General features: G+C 55.3%; 1 protein-coding gene across 1 annotated transcript in view; it reads right to left on the bottom strand.

Annotated features, from left to right (window-relative positions):
- ALPK3 (alpha kinase 3) overlaps positions 1 to 19,603 on the bottom strand; it is a 45,404-nt gene extending 25,801 nt beyond the window's left edge. The window contains exons 1-5 of the mRNA XM_032836814.1: positions 19,440 to 19,603; positions 14,335 to 14,373; positions 10,806 to 10,927; positions 1,834 to 1,951; positions 12 to 1,242 (exon numbers count right to left, since the gene is read on the bottom strand). Of these exons, the coding sequence (XP_032692705.1) occupies positions 12 to 1,242; positions 1,834 to 1,951; positions 10,806 to 10,927; positions 14,335 to 14,373; positions 19,440 to 19,582 (1,653 nt within the window). The 5' untranslated portion in view covers positions 19,583 to 19,603. The remainder of the gene's footprint in view (positions 1 to 11; positions 1,243 to 1,833; positions 1,952 to 10,805; positions 10,928 to 14,334; positions 14,374 to 19,439) is intronic.
- Between the last annotated feature and the right edge of the window lie 1,375 nt (positions 19,604 to 20,978).

Raw genomic sequence — 20,978 nt, 5'->3', positions numbered from 1 at the left:
CCCACACTTACCTCTCCCGAAGTCCTGTGGCCGGCTGGCCCCTGCAGGGGTCTCTCCCGGGGGCCGTGTCTCCGCCGGGCAGGGGGTGTGGGCACTGGGGCCGAGGCCTGAGGTGGGGCCTTCCCTGAGCTCTGGGCCCCTGGCTCTGGAGCTCCACTCGGGGAACGATCCGGCTTGCTGTTGGCAGTGGGCTCCCCTTTGGGCTTCGGAGGGGCAAATCTCTTCCTGTTGAAAGGCCTAGTTGTCTGGGGGGCCGAGGCGGTGGGCTGGGCGGGGGCAACAGCCCCCTTTTCACCTCCAGCCTCACTGGGTACCTTCCCAGGGGGCCTCTCTCCAGGTGCCCTGCCGCCTGGGGTCTGGGAGCCCTCTTCCCCCTTCGGCCTGCCCGCGAGGGTACTTTCCAGATACATGTCCTTTAGGGAGAAATACACTTGCTGGTCTGGGGCTGGGACGGGGCCTGGGCCGGGGGCCTCCCGGGCCGGCTCTTGAGCGCCCACAGCCGGAGCGGGCTTCCTGCTGCTCTCTGCTCCAGAGCACCCCGGGCCCCGCGCAGCCCTGCCTCCGCGCCGGGTCTGGGCCTGCTCCACGTCCGCAGGGCCCTGCGTCCCGGACTTGTCTGAACTAGGGGCGCGGCCTTCAGGAGAACTTGGGCTTCGAGCCGCCTTCTCGGACTCCGGCTTCTGGAGACCTTGCTTAGGTTCCTCGTCTTTCTTCTTCTTCTTGGCCCCAGACTCTGCTTTGGGGGCTCGCTGAGGCGCCAGCTCCATGGCCTCGCAGATGTACGTCAGCAGCGGGTGCTCGCCGTCCTCCCCATTCTCGGGGGCAGCCTCCCCGTTGGTGGTCACCTCTCCGGGAGCAAAGCTGTTGAGGAGGCCCAACGCTGGGCGCTGAGCGGGCGCCGCCTCTTCCTCCTGCCAAGCTGCTGGGGTCCCGTCCTCAGCCTCCCGGGCGGGGGCCGAGGGGAGGGACGCCTCGTCCCGGCTCAGCCGCCGTTTCCGCTGGAAGCGGTCGGGGCTGAGCTTGCGCAGAGTGTCGGCGTCTCCCACCACCTCCTTCCGGGGCTTCCAGCTCTGCTCGATCTCCCGCATCTTCGCGGCAGCCTTGATCTTCAGCTTGGCGAACCAGCGCTGGTGGATCTTGTACTCCGTCATGGTGCCGACCTCCAAGACCCCCGAGCAGGACACGATGCCCTTGGTGTTCCGGGCAGAGGCCTGGTAGATGGCCGCGTCTTCCTCTTGACACCTAAAGGGAGGGGCGCGAGATGCCCATTCTCCCCTCCCGCCTGGTAGGAGGCCCCCCGCCCCCCACTGCCCGTGTCTCCCAGAGCTGAGCATGCTGCCCCGCCCCCCCAAAGTCCTGCCCTGAGCACCCCACGCCACCCCGTCCAGCTCTCCCCATTGCAGTTGGGGAAACTGAGGCTGGCCACAGGGAGGCCAGGGAGGGAGCTGACCCAGGTCATGCTGTTCCAGAAGGGATTAGACATGGGGCCCAGGAGCACTCCCTTCAGAATCAGGTGACCCACACAGCCCCTTGTGAAGTAAGGACGACGCGGGAGCTTTTTTTGGTAGCTGACCTCATGGAAAATGTTTCTGTGGGGGTGGGACGCCTCTGGCTGGGCTTTAATCTCTGGCTGTCAGAAGTCCTCCCACCCTGGCCTTTGGAGATCCCAGACCCTGGCAGGCAGGCAGCTCGCCAGCAAGTTCAACTCAGCAGCAGAAACCCGCCCTGCACCCCTAGATCCCGCCTGGACATCAGCGTGCAGCCAAGCCCATCTCTAATGGGGCCACAGGCCCCCAGGAGCGCAGAGAGAGCAGGACAGGTCGGTGCCCCCACCTGTAAATGTGAAGCGTGTGGCGGTTGCCCTGGTGAGTGATCTCGTACTTCGGCAAACCACAGTAGCGGTCCAGCTCTATGTCATCCTTGTACCAGGTCACCTCTGGCTCTGGGTATCCTAAGAAGGAAACGGGGGACTGGGTTGCAGTTCCAAAACAGTGGAAGGAGAGCACAGGATGCCACAGGAGAGAATGGCTTCCCCAGACTACCTACCCCACTCGCAGGAAGAAAAGGGCTATCATTTGGCTCTGCTTATTCTTAGAAGCTAGCCCATGTCAAGGCTGAAAACTGTTCCCCTTCAGCAGCTGGAAGGCAAATATGGAGGAGAAACTTCCTAGCAGAGAAGCAAGATGTTTCCAGAGAGCCTTGGCTGGTAGTAACAAGCCCCCTTCCTTCAGTGTCCTGACCTACATTCTCAACTGTGGTAACAGCTGTATCCTCAAAGGTCTCCCCCAGTACCCCAACACCGAGAGCCCTCCTTCTTTTGTCCTAGGTTGCTGGAATGCTGGCCTCATTTGCTGACACACCTAGAACATCCATCCATCCGTCATCCATCATCCATCCACATTTCCCTACCCACTCATTCACTGCTGTGGCCCCTTCTCTCTGGGGACTTCCAGCCCTGGCCACAAGGATCACTTCCAACTGTTAGAGTCACCTGTCCTGCCTCCATCCCTACACGGCTGGTGGGTCCAGGAATGGACACCCAATCAGCTCACGGAGTCTGGTTATTTGACCTAGGTTTTGGCAATCAGGACCTGGAGGCAATCTAGCCTTGGGCCTGGAGCTAGAACTTCAGAGGGGTGCCGCCGAGTCCTCCACGAGAACTGGCCTACGGTGAAAAGCAAGAATGAAGGGGATATTGAGGGCAGAATACGAGATAGGAGACAGACAGATGCTCCCAACATCCTTCCATAGACTGGCTCCATTCCCTGCCTGGGCGCCGAGGACCTCCTGCCTATCAGTCCCACAAGAAGCCCCCAGCCTTACCAGTGAACTCTGCTTCATTCCTTAAGCCGACTCCCAAATGATTTACACTGTCCATCCGAATTCAAAGACCCTTAGCTCGCCTTCCCTCCAACATACATATTAGGCACGTGCTGAGACATGAAAGGGTTATTACACCTACAGAAGCCTGGCCGGCAGGTTGTCTGCTCTTGGAGAACCCACGGTACAGTAGGAAACCTAAGTCAGGGCACATCCGCTCTGCCTTCCCGCGTGGATGGGTCCGCGGCGCACACGCTTCTCCAAAGCTGTCCTCACTGGACCCCATCTCCTCTTGCCTCACCGAGGACATCTCTCCAACAATTTTTCCTGCTCTTGCCTGCATCAGCAAACCGTTCCCCTCTGTGACATCACCACTGGCACGCAAGCCTGCTGCATGAATTTTACAAGAACGTTCTCTGCACTCTGTCTTCCTCCCTCCCCTCCCATCAGGCTTGTGTGCGCACACAGCACCAGAATCGTGTCCGTGGAGGTCACTCCTGACTCGCACGTCGCCAAGTCTCCTGGCAATTCTCATCCCTCATCTGTTCAATCTGTTGGCGTCGATGCCCACTCCCTGGGACCTTCTCACTCCTTGGAGCATTCTTCCTGCATCATGGGCCACTCTTTCTAATTTCCTTCATCCATCCCCCTCACCACCAGAGCCTGTGAGTGGGAGGTGCCCCAGGGCTTGGGCCCCAGAACTGCTTCCTGCTCTCTCTCCATATAACCTGAGGTCTGAGGCTGACCGGTGGGCTTTAAAGATCTGTGTGCTCGTGACTTCCACGTTTGTACGTCCAGCCCAGACCTCCCCCCTGAACTCCTGGTTCCTGATTCTGACCTTGTGTCTGACACCACCCCTGCGAGGTCTGATAGGTCTGGGACTTACCATCCCCCGGGCCCAGCTCCTCCCACGCCCCTCCAGGACAGTTGCGGCATAGCTTGGTACCCGGTGACTTTATCCTTCTAAGTTGATTTGGGCCCCAAATCTGGAGGTATTCCTTTATTCCTTCCTTTTTCTCACGTCCGCGCCATCAGACAATCCTATGGGCCCTCCCTTCAGAATATATCCACAACCTGGTCTCTTCTCGCCACTCCCCACCACCAAGCAGTCCCCAGCCCCGTCTCACATGTCAGTCTCTGTAATTACCCCCCACTGACCTCACTGCTCCCGCTCTTGCTTCTGTTCAGCCCCCGTCTACACAGCAGCCAGAGTGAGCCTTTGCAAGTCAAGTCAGGTCGTGGCACTGCTCTGCTCTAAACACCCAGGAGCTCCCATTCCGCACAGGTTCTCCTGATTGGTGCCCCCCACCCCACTGCCTCGTCTCCCACCACTCTCCCACTCTGGGCCTTGCTCGCTGCTACCCGCCCCCCAACCCCAGCTACAGGGTCCGACTGGCTCGCCTCTAACACATGGTGCAAGCCACCCACCTTTATTCCCTCACTTTCTTTTTTTTTTTAATTATTTTTAAAAATTTTTTAAAGATTTTATTTATTTATTTGACAGAGAGTACAAGTAGGCAGAGCAGCAGGCAGAGGGAGAAGCAGACTCCCCGTTAAGCAGGGAGCCCGATGCGGGGCTCGATCCCAGGACCCTGGGATCATGACCGGAGCTGAAGGCAGCCACTTAACAGACTGAGCCACCCAGGGGTCCCTATTCCCTCATTTTCTGTCCTCACATTACCTTCTCAGAGGGGCCTTCTCTCCCTCCCTGCGTAAAACAGAAGCCTCTCCCCCCACGCCTCTGCCCCTCTCACTGTGTTTAGTGTGTAGAACCCACTGCCATTTGACACGTTACACACAGAGGACTTTGTTAGGTGGCGGACACCCTCGCCAACCCCCATGGGAACATCGGTTCGTGACTTATTTGTGTTAGTCACCGCTGTGTCCCCGGTTCCTAGAATAGTGCCTGGTCTGGAACCAACGCTCATTAAATATTTATAGACAAATACACTAAGTTCTCTGGGTGCCGAGAGGGGACCAAACAACTGTGGCTGGGATATCGGCAAGAGCTTTATGGTGTGAGTGGCACTGGAACTGGCCGTGAAGGGTGGGCGGAATTTCAGAAAATGTAAAGTTCGGTGTCTGCCCCTCCCCTTCACGGCAGGAGTCATGCCCCTGTGGTGACCTGTGTCCCTGTCTATGTCTTCTAGACCCACGTCCCACTTGCGCAGGAATTCTGTCTTCCCTGCTGTTGTGTCCCCAGCACCTAAGTCAGGGCCTGGCCCAGAGTGGTCACTTATAAAACGCTGATGGATGAGGGAGTAAAGGAGTGAGGAAGGGAGTGAGAGAGCAAACAAGCAGGAGACAGATGGGGCCGGCACGCCTGATGTAGGAACCGTAGCAGTAGCGTGTGGGGGTGGGAGGCAAAGGGCATGCCGGGGGACTGCGTCCAGGAGCAGGGAGCACAGGAGGGGAAGCTGTGCTGGAGTCAGCCAGGAACAAACTCTGGGCAGCCCTGACTGAAAAGCGAGCCCCATGTTTCCACTGTGAGCTAAAACCCCTGGTTACATCACCGAGTGGGGCCAAGGCCAGCACAGGTGTCCCCTCCATCCTGTGTGATGACCTCATCCCTCCAAGGGCCTGGCTCAGAGCCTCCCAGCCTCATGATCTGCCCAGTAGGGCCTTAATCTCCAGGGCATCTGAGTCCATCAAGCTGGGCCAGGGAAGGAGATATGGAACGGACCCCACCAGCCCAAGGCTGACTTCTCAGTCCCCATGATGTCCTCTGATGCCTCTTCACAAAATGGCGGCCAACCTGGCAGCTCGGGGCTCCATGGCAGTAGTGGGTTTTTAGAAACACATCTATTTGGACAGAAAACATTTCCTTGTGCCCTGGACGATATGAACTATATTCTAAAACACACAAAAAAACAGGAACGTTCCTTCCCTCCCAGCTACATACACACTCCTGCCCATGCATGTGTGTCCACAAGTGGGCGCGCGCACACGCACACACACACACGTTCGGCTCTGGCCAGGAGAGCCCACAGCGGTCCCACAGCCTGGGGCTTTCCCCATTCCCCCTCCCCCTTTCTGCCCCGAGACCTCTGATTCACAGGCGACAGGCCTAAGTCTCGAACCCAACCTGGAGACTTGCAGCCTTGTCCCGACCAATCCCAGTTTGAGAAGCTCAGGTGACAGAGATGATTAATGATGAAACCCATGTTGGAGTTCTCAAAGAGCTTTCGAACGGTCTGGCCCTCCTCACAATCCTGTGAGGATTCTTCACACTTACTAAGGATTCACTATGGGCCAGGTACCGAGCTGAACGTTTTTCTTGTATGATGTAATTATCACAAAAATCCTACAAGGAATATACTGTTATTAATCCCCAATTTAAGAAGAGGAATTCAGGACACCTGGGTGGCTCAGTCAGTTAAGCATCTGCCTTTGGCTCAGGCCATGATCCCAGGGTCCTGAGATCGAGCACCGTGTTGGGCTCCCTGCTCAGCCTGCTTCTCCCCCTCCCTCTGATGCTCCCCTTGCTTGAGTTTTCTCTCTCTCTCTCTCTCTGTCAAACAAATAAATTAAATCTTAAAAATAAAAAAATAAAGAAGAGGAATTTAAGGCCCATGAAATGAAGACTTCTGCCCAAAATCTTCTAGCTGATGATATGCGGAAGAACCAAATTCAAATCCCTCTTTTCTACAAAACAGGCAAGTCAGGGGTTTTAATCTGTGTTTCACACAAAAGAGAGACAGGGCTCTGGGAAGTAAAGTGACAGCCAGAGTCACAAGGCACCTGGCTTCCTTTTCCCTTTACTGATGCTCTTTCTGGTGAGGATTCTGGGACCAATATGTAGGTTTGTATTCCCAGCATTCATTCTATTAGACTCATTTCTCTAAGAAAGGTGTTTCTCTGGAACTTGGTTCTGTCTAAAGGCTCAGTCACTGTCCAGTGTCTTTGGCTGCTTCTGCCTCCTGCCTCAATGTCTATGCACACACACATGCACATGCACCAACACAGAATCCACAGAGTTGAGGAGAGTGGGGGAATGGGCCACCATGCTGGACAAAAATGGGCAACATCAGAGTAGCTTTCTGACCAAGGGAGCCCCTGGGGGAGACAGTCAGAAAGCAGAGTCAAGGTCTACCATCCCCCCCTCCAAGAGGGGAGAGACTCTGGGTTGTATAATCCTTCTCCAAGACCACAAGGACTTCTTCCAGAGCTCAGCCAGCAGGAGAAGGGGCAAAGACTCCTCTCCCTCATGCGGTCTAGGTTCTGACCCCCTCAGAAAGCATCACCTGCTGCTGGCAGGGGGCCCTGATGGGCCTGACTCATCACAGTCTAGTTTAAGGAAGGAATGCTACCAGCAGGGTGGGAGGAGGACGGACACAGGTGGTCATTTTATCTCCACGGACACAAGCTGGGATCACCACGTGAGTCTCCCGTGGAGGCCGATCTCAGCCAGAGACCGATCTACCATCTACTCCTCCGGATCAGGAGACTCAGCTCCTGTCTCCTTTGTTCTCTGCTTTTTCTGGATCCTGCTTCCCCCTCCCCCTTCCTTCCTCATACGGTCAACATTCTTGCCTTGCTAACTGGAAAAGGCTTATTGGCGGTGGACTATGGCGATCACAGAGACCTCCTCCTTAATCTACTGCATAAAACTCAAGTGACCTCAGATTTTTTTTATGTGTGGGGGGCAAGGAGTGGGGAGAAGGAAGTTAGGGACAACAGGGGACTAAGGTATGGATATTAGCAATACCTAGAGCTCTGGAAATCTTACAGCCCCAAATGGGAGTGCTAGAGACCTGGGCATGGCAGGTGCTCCTGAGCAGAAAGAAGACCGTGGCCTTGGTTGGTCATCATGAGACATGGATGTTATCTCAACGGAGGGGATAAAGGTTTGCTCCTTTGGGTTGGGCTTAAAACAGGGGCAAGCTTCATAATGACAATGGGGGGTATTGAATAAAATGCCCGAAGATTCTGGAAATCAGACTCCTGTCTGGCTTCTCCAACATCCCTCTCAGAGTCCATGGCTACGAAGGGTAGAAAGGAAGAGGGAAAGAAGAGAGACCAGTCCCCGATGCCTGCCCCTCTCAGGCGGCCCAAGTCCCCAGCAGCAGCTGCGACCGAGAGGAACAGGCATTCGGCCAACAGGTACTGAGCGCCTTCTTTGTGCTTTTTCCAGAAAGGCAGCGTGTGCCTGGTTTGCACTCTATCCTCGCAGATCTCACAGTTTTCCTGGAGGAGCAGAGAAACAGATACAGCAAGAGATTTCCATGGCAGTGCTAGAGATGGATGATGTCCTAGAGGATAAGCCATGTGGTCTGGGCTTTGAAAGATGAGAAGGAATTTTCCAGCAAAGGAGTAGGCTTCAAGGTAAAAAGACAGAATGAGCATATCACCTGTTTTCACTCTCTCCACTATGAGTACTCTAACGAGATTTTTAAATTAAAAGACATAAAACCACAGGGGAGATGAAAACAGATGAGGCAAGCAACAGGAGGAACAACAGTCTGGAAGTCAAAGCAGATGGACAGTGAACACAGGCTCTACAGAGCCTGGACAGCTGAACCCTAACGTAGCAATGGGGGAACAGAGAGCTACACTTTGAGCACTGGAAAAGCCCCTGAAAGGCATAACTGCAAGCAATCACTTGGGGGAAAGGGAAAGGAGGAGAGGTTATAAGGTGCATGAAAAACCATCAAATCTCTGGATCCCCTCACCCCCTCCATACCCCTAGGTAACTACTTCTTCCCGCCCCCATGGCCAAAGGTGAGGATGATTATCTGGAAAGGTAGACGTTTACCCCGAGGGTAAGCCAGCACAGCTGAGAGCACGGCTACTCTGTGGGAAACGAAAATGGAGTAATTGTATGCATAAAATAAATGCTCTCTAATGAGAGCCCACTCAACCCTACGATCTGCATAGCTCCTGGAAAATCTCTACCCGTCCCCCAGGCAAGACATGGAAAGAGTATTCACTAGGGATGCTAGCTAGCCCAAGATGAAGGGATTAAAGAAACTTGCTTTCTCAGTTCCCACAGTGGCTGCCAGATCTCCCTACAAGGAAGCCCCAGGTTTTCAGGACCCTCCTGCTTCCTCAGAACCAACAACCAGATTTTTGGTCTCCACTCTTAACCATTATCTGACAGCTAAGGATCGCTAGGTGTCTGAAGACAGCCTATACATAGAAGACTAAGGATGAAAACAAATTAAAAAAAAAATAGCAAATTGGAAGGAACTCAAGCTATGCAGGGAGAAGGAAACTTTTAGAACTACCATTACTAGTGTCAGAGAGCTAAGAGAAGATGGTACATTCATGAAGAACAGGATGCCACAGGGGGAAAAAAATTAAGAAGGTCTTAGAAATTAAAAGCCCCACGGAAGAGTGGAAAGAGAACACTGAGGAAATCTCCCAGAAAGAGAGCAAAAAGACTTATAGATAAAAGGGGAAATGTATACACTTATAACTAAATGTATACACTAGTAGCTAAAAGGGGAAGACGGTTGTTTCCGGGAAGACAAACTGGTGGGAGGAGTGAACGCCTTTGATACACGCCTGCTAGTATAATTTGAAGATGCACATTATGTGCATGTATGCATTTGATTACATAAAAATTAATTTCCTTTAAAAAGAAGGATTAAGGACCTTCGATATAGGGAAAATAGCAGATGTAAAAGCATAAATTTGTGAAAGAGCCAGGTTTGTCCAGAAAACCGTTAGCGCCACAGTCACAAAGCGGGCATAAGCAAGCAGCCTCAAATGCTACAGAGAGCAGAACTAGCATTTCCTCCTCACCAACTTCGCGGACTTTGGCAAGTCACCTAACCTATTTTGGGTTCTCCGTAAAACTGGACTAACAATAGCACTTACTTCACCAGGTTTTGTAAGAATCCAGTGACAATGGAAACAGATGAATATTGCAAAATGGGTCATGCCACGCAAATGTAAGGGATGTTGGCAGAGGTCTGAGTCCCCTGGAACAGACAGGGTTCTCAGCCTGGAGCTCAGAGGCTTCTGGGTCAGGGTGAGAACTGCCTGGGGGCACCCAGTCCCGGAGAAGCTGTTTAGATGGCTGGGGCAGACAGGTCCCCCAGAATCAGGGCATGTCACACCTGGAAACCACCAATGCCTTTAATTTACTGGGGAAGGGGGGGGGCTCTCAGAGGGAAGCTTAACCTGGGCCCCTTGGTCTGATGGCTGCACGGCTGGGAGGGGCAGACCTGCAGGCCCACAGACAGGTCAGGCTGGTGTGACGGGAGGTCTGGAGGGGAGGCCATGCTCAGGGCCAGCTTTCCAGTACACCCACCCCACCCTTCTCCCTTCCCAAGGACCATCACTCTGCCTCCGGTACTGCCAAATCCGGCCGTGGAGCTCAGGGAAAAGTGAGTAATAGTAATCTTCATCTCTAGCACTTACATGGTACTCACTGTACACCAGGCACTATTCCAAATGCTTTGCAGGTTTGAAGCAATCGGTCTCACAATAATCCTATAAGGTTCCTACTATTATCAACCCCACTTTACAGACGAGGCACTGCAAGGTCGTGCAAGGTTCTGCAACCTCTTCTGTATCACATAACTGGGAAGGGGATGGATCCGCCTTCCAGCCGGGCGGTCTACAGCCGGAAGCACGAGACATCACTGTCTCCCAGGCTTGACACTCCCAAGCCTCAACACCCTCAACTCTAAAATGGGGATATTTGGGAAAATGACCTCAAAAACCTTTTTCAGCTGGAGAGCTTCTTCCCTTGCAACTAAGATTCATTAGTTGTCAATGTTTGCCCGAGGGTTAAGAACCTTTACTGAAGATAGGTTTTGAAGAAGAGTGGGGCGTGTATGTGGCTCCAGAATGGGAGGAGAAAGGGACCCCAGCCCACCCAGGGAGATTCAGCTGGAGAGAAAGCTAAGGAAACGAATATGAACTTGTCCAGTTTTGTGCAAAGAGCCAACCCCTTCTGTGCCTGGACCCATAGCCCCCCGGGACCCTTCTGTGTGCAGTGACCCTGGTGTGGACCATACAGAGGGCTTCATTACCTGTGACGATGCAGGTGAACTTGGCATCACTGTCCTGGGACACAGCCCGGGACTTGAGTGTGGTCTCGAATAGCGGCTGGGTCTCCTCTGTTAGCTGAGCAATGATGGAGCAGAAGGTGCTCCTAGGAGAGGCAAAGAACTTTTCAGAGTGGTCTTCCCCCCACACCCCGCCAAGATATCTGGTATCGCCCAGTTCAGACTGGTGTTGTCCAAAGCAACTTCAATCTTACCATATCCATCCATCATCCCGTGGCCATGGCTCCAGTACCTGAGCAAGTCTTTCTTCAAGGGAGCCAGATGTCCTGGCCAGGCGGGTGGCAGGGATGGAACCGAGGGGCTGGATGGAATCCTGATCCAGACCCATTCCAATAGGCAGGCTTCTGACCATGGGCCAGGCTCCTAAGCATGCTGAACCACCAGCCGGTGTCCCCTTCCCATCCTTGTCAGAGGGCCTTGCTTTACCCTCTACCGTTTATCTCCAGGAAAGCTCGTGCATGGGGGTGGCACACATTTGGACAGGCCCAGCCTCGGAGATGAAGACCCCAGCACAGCAGGGCTTCCATCCATGCCAAAGAGGGAAAGCCAGTCAACCCTCAAGGAGACACAGTTCAGGGGCCTCTCCAAATGTTTGGGCTCAGAAGAAATGCCCCCGAATGTCCGAATGTATGAGCATAGGTCATAATAAACAACGAATAAGCCAGCCAATGCCCGGGGTCCAGATCCAAGGGTAGGCTCTCATTCATTGGGGTGTCAGGAAAGAGAGTCTGCTCTTGGACCCTCTCTGGACGCCACATGCTCGCGTGGATACATGGCTGAGACCAGCCAGTGGGACTGCCAAACCATAAACAGACCCACCCCTGCAAAAGCCAGGACTTTGAGTTCCAGGGTGATGGTCTGCCTCCCCAAATTCAAGGGCATTTGCAGGCTCATGGGAGTCCAGCGCGGACTCACCGACACTGCTAACCACATCAGGTCCCCTCCTTCCCAGGCACGGGAAGCAAACCACCATGCCAAACCCTCTCACGGACCAGCAGAGACACAATGCGTCCCTAGGCGTGAAGCGTTAACCACACAGCCAGGTCGTCTGGTGCCTAAGCCGTGCCCAGCCCTCCCTACCCCCCCAACTCAGACAGCCCATTGTGAGCAGCAGTGAGGACTGTGAGGGGAGAAGTGACCAGAAGCAGGAGGGTCTGCCTTTCTCTGTGCCTCGGAGGAGGGGCGGTCACCCAGGCAATGCGTGTCTGCTCGAGCCCCTTCCACCAGGGGCAGTGGGGTCTGTGGGAATGCTGCACCAAGGGGCTATGACCCTGTGCTTTGTGGGGAGAAGCCTCCACACTCAACTCCTCATTTCTGTGGCTGTCATTCTGGACTTGAGTTTGAGGAGAAAAGTTCTAGCCCAGGAAACACATCTTGAAGCAGTGAGACTTCTGGACCAACAAGCGCTCCAGTCGTGACATCTCCACGGGAATGCAGATGCCTGGGCCTCCAGGGAGTTGACAGGAGCCCTCCCCAACAAAGACTACCCAGAAAGGGGACCCTAACTCTTCACACCCCTGAACGCTTGACCTGGGCCCGAAGTCCGGCTTCTAGGACACTCCTTGGGATGCCCTTATCTAGAACTCCTCTCTCATACGCAACTTTTCCTTCTCCTCTAACCCATCCAGGAATTCAACTCCCGGACACTCAGGAACAGAACATCTGAAAACGTTTCTTGCTGCTCTCACACTAAGACAAATTTCTGACTTCGGGGCATACCAAATCCCAACCAACAGCTGCCCGAGGAAACTGCTGTGCCCAGAGGAATTGGACTTCCATGATGTCGCAGCTAATTCAAAACATCCCTCATTCTGTCCCCCCTCCAGAACCTGAATCCTATCTTTCTTGTGAACATGAGCCTGGATCTAATACCAGCTTAGCCTCAAGGGATGGAGCTGCTTGGACGAGTCTAAGGAAATAAGCTACCGGAAATGGGCTACCGTGAGAAAACAGGGAAAGTCTGCTTCGAGGAAATTTGCGGAGGCAGTGCTTGTGCTAAATATTCAGCAGCAAGTAGTTATTTTGTGTCCGTACTGATTTTGAACAGGAAAGAACACTCATCTTCTCAAACTTCCCACACTAGGTTCTAAGCTACATTATAGAAAATGTTTGTGTGGAAAAATCACACGTTAACTGTTCAAAGGCATGGCTAGCCGAAAGCCCTTTGGGAGGTAAGTGTGGGATGCATTCGGGGAGACAGGGGAGTCCTTGCATAAGCTGTCCATTGAATGTCACCTGCTTTCTGTCCCCTTCCTCTGGACCACTCTGCCGGACTCCGGATGCGCTGCTTCCAGGGTCCTGGAGAGCCAGAAGTCCACACATCTGGCAATGGTCTGGTCCCACCCTGACACCTCCAAGTTGGAAAGACTTGTGACTTCATAAGGAGATCATAGCCTAATCGTGTGTTTCTAAGGAACACCAGCATCACTGGCTTTCGTGGTGTTCGGAGGAACCTAATGCTGCCTTTACGTTGCTTCTTTACCTTGCTTTAACTTCTAAGGTCCTTTCTCTTTTAGCACTTAGCACTCCCCTTAGAATTTGGCCGTGATGCCCTCTCTTCCACCCACCCAGACCCTGAACCAACCCAGAACAAAGGTTCCACAAGGCTCTCCTACAGCAGAGGATACGTGCATGGTAGGTCCTAAGCGTGTCTGTAGACATTATTAGCTAGTTGGGGACCATCTGGCTCTGCAGGAATCTTTCTCTGTGTACAGAAAGTGTAGGCACCTCTCCCCAAATCTACCACAGTCTGGGATGAGGCCCAACTGGTGGGAGAGAGCCAGGAAATGTTCCCACTTTATGAAAGTCAGCTCAGCCAGTGGTAAAAAGCTGTCCCCAGCTCGGGAGGAGAGGACAAGGCATTCTGTGGGTGAACCCCGACTGTGGGCCCACTTGGGTCCTGCCCTGCTTCTGCGGTGGGTTCTGGGAATAAGCAAAAGTGGTAATACACTAACATGGTATTCCCTGCCCTCAAAGAGTGCATGGTCCTGCAGGGGTGGACAGAGCCAAAGGAGAGGGGAATTAGAGAAAGAGGTGGTAGAAGAACTTAAGGGACTCAGGAGGAAACAATTTAAGGCAGGAACCATGGTCAGAAGATCGGCAATAAGGTGTGCAACCTAAACGTGGCATGACAAACACGGTGGGGACCTTGGATTGGGAAGTGGGCCCCATGCCTGGTGGCTTGCTGTCCGGGCCCCGTGGTGCCTCTCCCAGGGGCACAGAGACATAGCAGCAGGCACCTCCGGAAGCCTTGCCTATTTCTGGGTCCCCAGATGCCTTTCAGTGGCCCATGCAGGCATCATCTCTGGCCCCCGTGGGACCCTTCCGTGCTCACAAGAGTGCCCTCTCACACTCCCCACCCACCGCCCTCCAGCCCTCCCCTCGCCCCATGCAGCCTCCCCCGATAGTGCACAGGCTGTCTCCCAGAGGCCCTTCAACGCCCAGACCCAAGAAAAAGAAGCAGTCAGAGAAATGTAATGCAATGTGCGTTTACCTTCCAGAGCTGGGGTGAGACAACCGGTTGCTTGATAAGCTAAGCGAAAACAGCAAATGGAATCATTAGGCCAAAAAAGCAAGGAAAGGAGGCGACACCAACAACATTCTGCGGAGTATTAATTGGCCACCATCTGGGGCCCAGAGGCCTTTCTATTAAAAGGGACCAGCTGTCTTAGTTGGCCTGCTCTGGTTAGCAAGTGGCCTCATCCCCAGACACCAGTGTATCTGAAACCAAGAGCTCATTAAATGCAGCCGAGTCCAGGGGGATGGTTAGGCAGGAAGGAGGCCCCTTGGGGCTGCGCTTTGAGAAAAATGCGTGCCAGGCACTTGGGTCACTGGCTCCCAGAGAGGGGCTCAGGGCTGCCTGGCATGCTTCCACACCCCGCAGCCCACCAGCCTTGGGGGACAGCTCCTGCTTCAACCCTCGGCCTTTGGGGGAGAAGAGCCCCCATTCCTAGAAGGAGACAGGTGGCTTGGAAGAACACCCATTAATAGGTTAAAGTATGGTTAAAGGGGCCACACAAGGCAAACCAGCTGGAAGAGAAAAGAAGAGGAGAAAGACAAAGCAGTTAATTCAGCGGGAACCAGGAGGCACCCAGCTCCATCAGACCAGCACACGGCCCATGATGATGCCCACAGGCCCTGATCAGCCCTCCTATCCCGGGGCAGCTCAAAGTGGACACTGGCCGGGGGTACATCGGCCACTGGGGGCAGAGGACCCACACAGGGACACCACCCCACCTGCCTCTCCCTTCACCTTTCCTAATATGATTGCCTCTGGGAGAGTCTAGGGCCACTGTCCCATGGCCCTTTGGGAGACCTTGGGGCCATTCCCCCCACACTGGTTCCCTTCAGCTGTCCCTACATCTGCATCTCCAACTACAGCATGTTCCACTGACAGCCTGTCCCTTTATAACCAAAACCCAGAACTCCTCCTCTGCCCCCAAACACGGCTTCCCCTCCAGGGCTCCTGGGTTTGTGGCCACCTCCAGAATCCTCCCAAACTCCCAACTGTAAATCTGCCGTTTGGACTCCTCCCTCTCCTCCAGCTCCCAAGTGTAGCTGGTCAACAATCCTTGCCCTTCTTTCTCCCTTTCTCGCTACTCCTGCTGTATCCTGGTCTAGACACCCCCATAGCTCCATTTCTGAGGACCACCTTGGCCCCCTTCTCCTTCACCCCCCATATCACACCACTTCCCTGAAAAAGATGTGACAATCCCCCCGTTGAGTCTCAACTCCCTAATTGGGCAATCGGCTCACACCCCCATGACCGCTATGGTTCTCTACTTCCTAACACCCATGTTCCACTGGAACCAGACCTGTCCCTAACTGCCATGGACATGTCCACTGCTGGCCTCTGAGCCCATACTTCCATTCTCCCTGCTTGGAAAGCCCTCCCTCCTTCTGTCTGCTCAGCTAAACCCTGTCTGCCCTGCCTTCAGACCGAGCTCTTTTTGTAGGTTTCCTGCTCCCAGCACAGTGCTCAGCAGACAGCAGGCATTCAACAGCTGTTTTTGTGGAAGGGAGAGAGAGAGAGAAAGAAAGAAGGAAGAGAGAGGGTATGCACGAGCATCTTTCAAACAGGAAGGGTGCTGCCCCCCAGAGGGAGCCGCTGCTCCAGAGAAGATGGGAAGAGCAAGGACGCAGCTGCCTTTGCTCAGAGCTTTAAAAATCCTCTGGAGGCTGCGTGGGCAGAACCTCCCATGGTTCCAAGACACTGGCCAACTCCATCCTTTCCTGACCATGAACTTCCTTTGCCTTTCTCCTCGTAATTGAGAGATTTCTCCTCTGTTGGGTCTGGATTTCTTCCCTGGGAAGGAGAGGGAGAGAATCAGCTCTCTAATTCTGAGAGGAAAATGAAAGGTGCCACCTGCAAGCAGATTAAGACCCTGCGCTGGACTGAGACCCCACCCTGGCTCTCTCTAGAGCTTCTCCTGCCGCTCTGTCCCATCCTGCTTTCTCTAGGCTTCGCCCTTCCGCTGTTAGCCGGGTCAGGAGGGGTCCTGTGCCACGGGGGCACCTTATCTTCAGCGGGTGGGAGCTCTGCATATGTCCTGTCGACGGGGCCCAAGCTAGGCTCAGGGCTTCACCCAAGCAGGAAGGTCTCCTTTTACTGACCGTGAGGGGGTCAGAATCTGAGGGCATCAAACGTTGGTGCAAAAAGTCCTAATGAGTTCTTAATGCCACCTTCATTGTATAGAATGGCGATGCAGGACCCAGGAAGGAAGGCTCTCTTGGTAAAGCAAGAACGTGAGCCTGGAGGGAGCCAGGACTGGCTATGGAAACCAGGGTCTCCCATTCATCCTGGCTTTTACATATTCTGGGACATAAAAGGCTCTTGGAAAGTCCTAGCCTGATGACTCAGTTTCCCCAAAAGCCTAAGCCCTCTTGCGTGACCCAAGTAGAACAGAAGAGGTCTTCCAAAGCTGTCTGTAGTGAACATATATAGGTTCTAGGGCTCTTCTGAGCCCAGGTGGGCCAGGCTCTCCAAGAAATGAGGGGGCAGGGGTTTCTGAAACTTCTGAGTGTCTCTCCACCTGAATATAGCTCCTTACCTTGCTCTAGTCCCCCATGCCCCACCTTCCTAGAGGGATGAGGTCCTAGAGGGCAGATGTCCTACAAAGCTGGACCTACAGGGATACAGGAACTACCTGTATGGTGGACCTCTGACCCCAGTGGGCACTGGAAATATCCTTGAGCTGACTACAGTCTGGAAACCAGCTCAGGGCTGTGGGGTTAACTGAGGGGAGATAGGCACAGAGAGCCAGGTTCTAGACCTGGGCCAAGGCTTCTGGTGGCCCAGCCCCCAGCCCAGCTGTCCATCAGCTCCCAGAGGCAGCCCATCCTCACTAGGCCCCTGAGAATGATGCCTCGTGAGCTCCAGGCAGAATAGGGAAGGCAGTAGATCTGGACATAGACCCAGAAAATGTTGGAGCCAAGAGTGCGTAGAAAAGAACTTGCCTCTCCATCAGGACTCTGGGATAGTCAGGGTTCATCTGGGGGCTAGAGCCAAGGACAGCTGGCCAAGTCCTCAAGGGACCCTCTTTCTCCTTCATCTCTTGGACCCTCTTCCTGTCCCCAAAGGCAGTCAGGCCGTTGCGAGGGACAGAAGACTGCAGGGTTGCCCGCTCTAACGTGAGAGTCAGGCCTTGCTGGGGAACTGGGAATCGCTCCCCCCACCCCAACACAGCCATTCACAGTCCCATTCTCCCCTCTTTGGCCAGAGGCTTTTCCAGAGATGAGATAAATCTGGCCTTCCTTGTCCCTGAGGACCTGTGGGGGTCCAGAGCCAGCCAGCAGGGGCAAAACAGAGCCCTCTCTCCCACTGCCCCAGCCCAGCCTCCTCCAAACGCCTGATGAAAAGACTGTCCTTTTAAGAGCTTTCATATTTAGGTGCAAGGGGACTTGGACCAGCCACTTCCATCCTGCCTGCAGTGCTCAGGCTGGGACACTGCCTTGTGCTCATCAGGTAGGCAATTAAAAATCATCTACCATATGTCCGCTCAGTGAGGTAGCTGTCCTCTCGCCCGCTTTTCCTCTGCCAGTCCAGATCCACTGCCTTCCCTATTCTGCCTGGTTTTCAAGCCACCCCTCCCTCCATCACTGCTTCTCTTCTGTTTGTTCTCCTGGTGTTGACAGAGGCCAGACGCTAGAGGCAAAGCCCAGGCGAGTGGCCGAGTCAAGTCGCCGTGACAAGTGTGAGACAAGTGTGAGGCTCCCACAAGGCACTCAGCTTCGCCACAGATGGGAACAAATGCCCAAGGTTCACTCCAGTTTTTCCATAGAGCCAATGGTTCGGAGGAAGGGGCATTCTTTCCTGGCAGCCAGGGGCCTCGTCCAGTCTGACTCAGTCACTAACACCAGCCCTCAGCCCTGCCCCAGACATGTGACACCATTTGACGAGTTTTATGCAGAAACCGGTTCCGGTTACATTTGAACTTTTCCAACTCCAAGGTCAACAGAACTCAGCCAATTCACGAGGAAGTGCCTGGGACTTTTCCTGAATGTCCTTGATGTCTGTTTTTGTGCTGTTTTAGGAACGGAGGACAAGAGGTTCCCAGACAGCTTCTCAGATGAGTGGCTGTTTTCTGCATAAGCTACAAGCCAAGCTCTGGGGCTGGGACACAACCACTGTCCCAACAGCCAACCATCACAATTCCCTTCGGAAAACGGGCTCCAGTGTTGGAGGGAAACTGAGCTGCCCAGAGGCGGGCAGGAAATGTCCATCTCCGTGGCAGGGCACGTGTCCCTGGGTGTCTGGGTGCCTCTGAGTGCCTGTAGGCCTCTCTGTTGACTGTGTGTCTATCTGTGAGTAGTCTAGCTCCTAAAACAAAGAAACCCCACCCCTAATTCTTGGCGGAGTGTACAGACAGGGCTCATGAGCTGGAGCCCTCCCTTGGCATCCCACTCCCACAAACCGGCAGGTTGCTTGGCTCCCTCGGAACCACAAGCTCTGATTCTCCAGACAGGGCCAGCCAGCACCTCCTCCCACCCCTGTACCTGCCCAGCCACCCGAAGATCCTGGGGGAAGACCCAGCCCTGGGCTACCAGGAACATCTTATTTGCCCAGAAATAAGAACTTATTTCTTCCTGGCGAACCCCACCCCCGCACCCCCCTGAGCTAAGCAGCCCTCACTCAGGGTGGTCCTCCCCTCCCACCCCCCACACCATGCTACTCCCCAACTCCCCCCTCCCACTAGGCCCCTACCATGTGAATGCTCCCCGCCTCCCTTCCAGCCAGGGAGGAATTTCACCACTGCCTTTCCTTATCGCTCACTGTGGAATCCGAGGCCAGGGAGTGGCTGAGTATGGGGTGAGGGTGCCGAGGGGACGAGGGGGTACGGAAGCCAGGTAGGGGGTAAGGCAGGACTTCGGGGGCCCTTGTGAAATCGCCCCCAGAGTACCGCCCGTCTCCGCTCTCGAGCCTCCCGTTGCCAGAGGCCCGAGGCCCCGAAGGCCCCGAGGGGTCAAAGGCCCGGAGGGCCACCGCGCCCTGGCCACCGCCTCAGGTCGCAGCACCTCCCCCACCCTCCCCAGGAGGAGGGCGTCGCCTCGGCCTCCGCCCACCGCCCCCAGCCCGGCCCCGGGGAGCGCGCCACGCACCTGTTCTCGGGCCTCACGCTGAGCAGGTAGCTGCGGCTGGCCGGGCTGGGGATCCACACCGGCCCGTCGTCCTCGCCGTCGCCCCCCGCCCCGGACCGCCCGCCCGAGCCCCAGCCGCGCCCGGGGACCCTGCGCGACCCCATCCCGCCGCCGGCCGCGCTCCCCAGGCCACGCTCCCCAGGCCCCTGCCCTGCCGGCCGCCGCTCCCGCCCGCGGCTGACGCGCGCCCCTATTTATAGCCCCGCGGACCGGCCGTCGTCACCTGCTGCTGTCCCTCCCCCAGCCCGGCCGAGGAGCGCGGCCTCCAGAGGCGCGGGGAGCGGTGGGGGTGGGGGCGCCGGGCCTTGCCCGAGGCGGGGACCCCGCAGCGCTGGCCCGACGCGCCCCGGAGCCTCCCGGGCGTCGGGGCCAGAGCCTCGGAAGGCCTCCCGCTGTGCCCCGAATTCCAGGCCCCAGGACCCGGGCTTCCTGCCAAGCTTCCTTCCCGGGCTCCCGGCGCCCCTTCGCCGCTGGGGAAGCGCGGGCCCCGCGGCCTTCGAGCAGCAGAAGGTGCAGAAGGCCCCGGGAGCTGGTGGAGCCGGCCGGGCGAAGGCTCAGGGACATGGAGACGCCTGGAGCCTGGACTCCACGCGGTTGGCGCCGAGGGAGCCGGCCACCGGGCCCCTGCTTCCAGGTGGCAGCCTCCGCTAACCCTCGCCTTGCCAGTGACTGTTGGTGGACGACTTAGACGAGCCCACACATCTCCATGGAGCCCCTCTGGATGCGTCTTGGGTTCCCTTTCCATTATCTAGCATAGATGAAGGGCTCAGAAAACACTTCTAGAATAATCGGACCTCCTACTCCACACAGCCTCCATTTCTGGGCACCTTGGCGGGAAATGGCAGAGTCCTAATGCCCAGAAAACTATGCAACCATGCACCGATTTCCAAGAGTAAGAATGTAAGCCCTGACTCATCCTGGTTCTGAATACTGGGAGTGATCAGTATTTATCCATTCTTTTTTTTCTCCTTTATCCTTGGAAGCATCCAGAAAGTGCGTGGAGCTGGGTGGCTATGGTCATTAGGAAGTTAGAGCTAAGGAGTACCAACCACCCTTCTGTCCCAGAAGTTGCACGCATGTACATTCCCCCTTGTTTTGGAAATGGCTCTTCCCTCCCTCTCCCGGTGTGGTCCCACCCGCAACCGCCTCACTCCTACACGACCCCATCCCTGGCCTCTGTTGGCTGGCAGCTGACTCACGCCAGGCTCACTGTGGTACCCGGCTCCCTGACCACAGAGGTAAGCATCACCCCCAAGCTGTGCTAGTGGGAGTCCTTCACCAAGAAGTTTTTTAACTGGAACTGGAGGAGAAAAACGGCCTCTCTGTGCTGGAAAGCGGTGAGCTGTGAGGTCTCAGCTCTCAGCAGCCATGCTTCCTGCCTGGTGGAGGAGACCAGTCTGCAGGGAGGAAGAAGGAAGCTGACCACAAGAGGAGCAAAAGGAGGGGGCTCAGAGTCCTGATGGCTTCGGGTCCATCTCCGCAGGCGTTCCTGAAATCCGG

The sequence above is a fragment of the Lontra canadensis genome, unplaced genomic scaffold (genome assembly GCF_010015895.1).
Source record: "Lontra canadensis isolate GAN:19392208 unplaced genomic scaffold, GSC_riverotter_1.0 scaffold94, whole genome shotgun sequence".
In the NCBI taxonomy this organism is placed as follows: domain Eukaryota; kingdom Metazoa; phylum Chordata; class Mammalia; order Carnivora; family Mustelidae; genus Lontra; species Lontra canadensis.
This window is presented reverse-complemented; position numbering and strand designations above follow the sequence as displayed.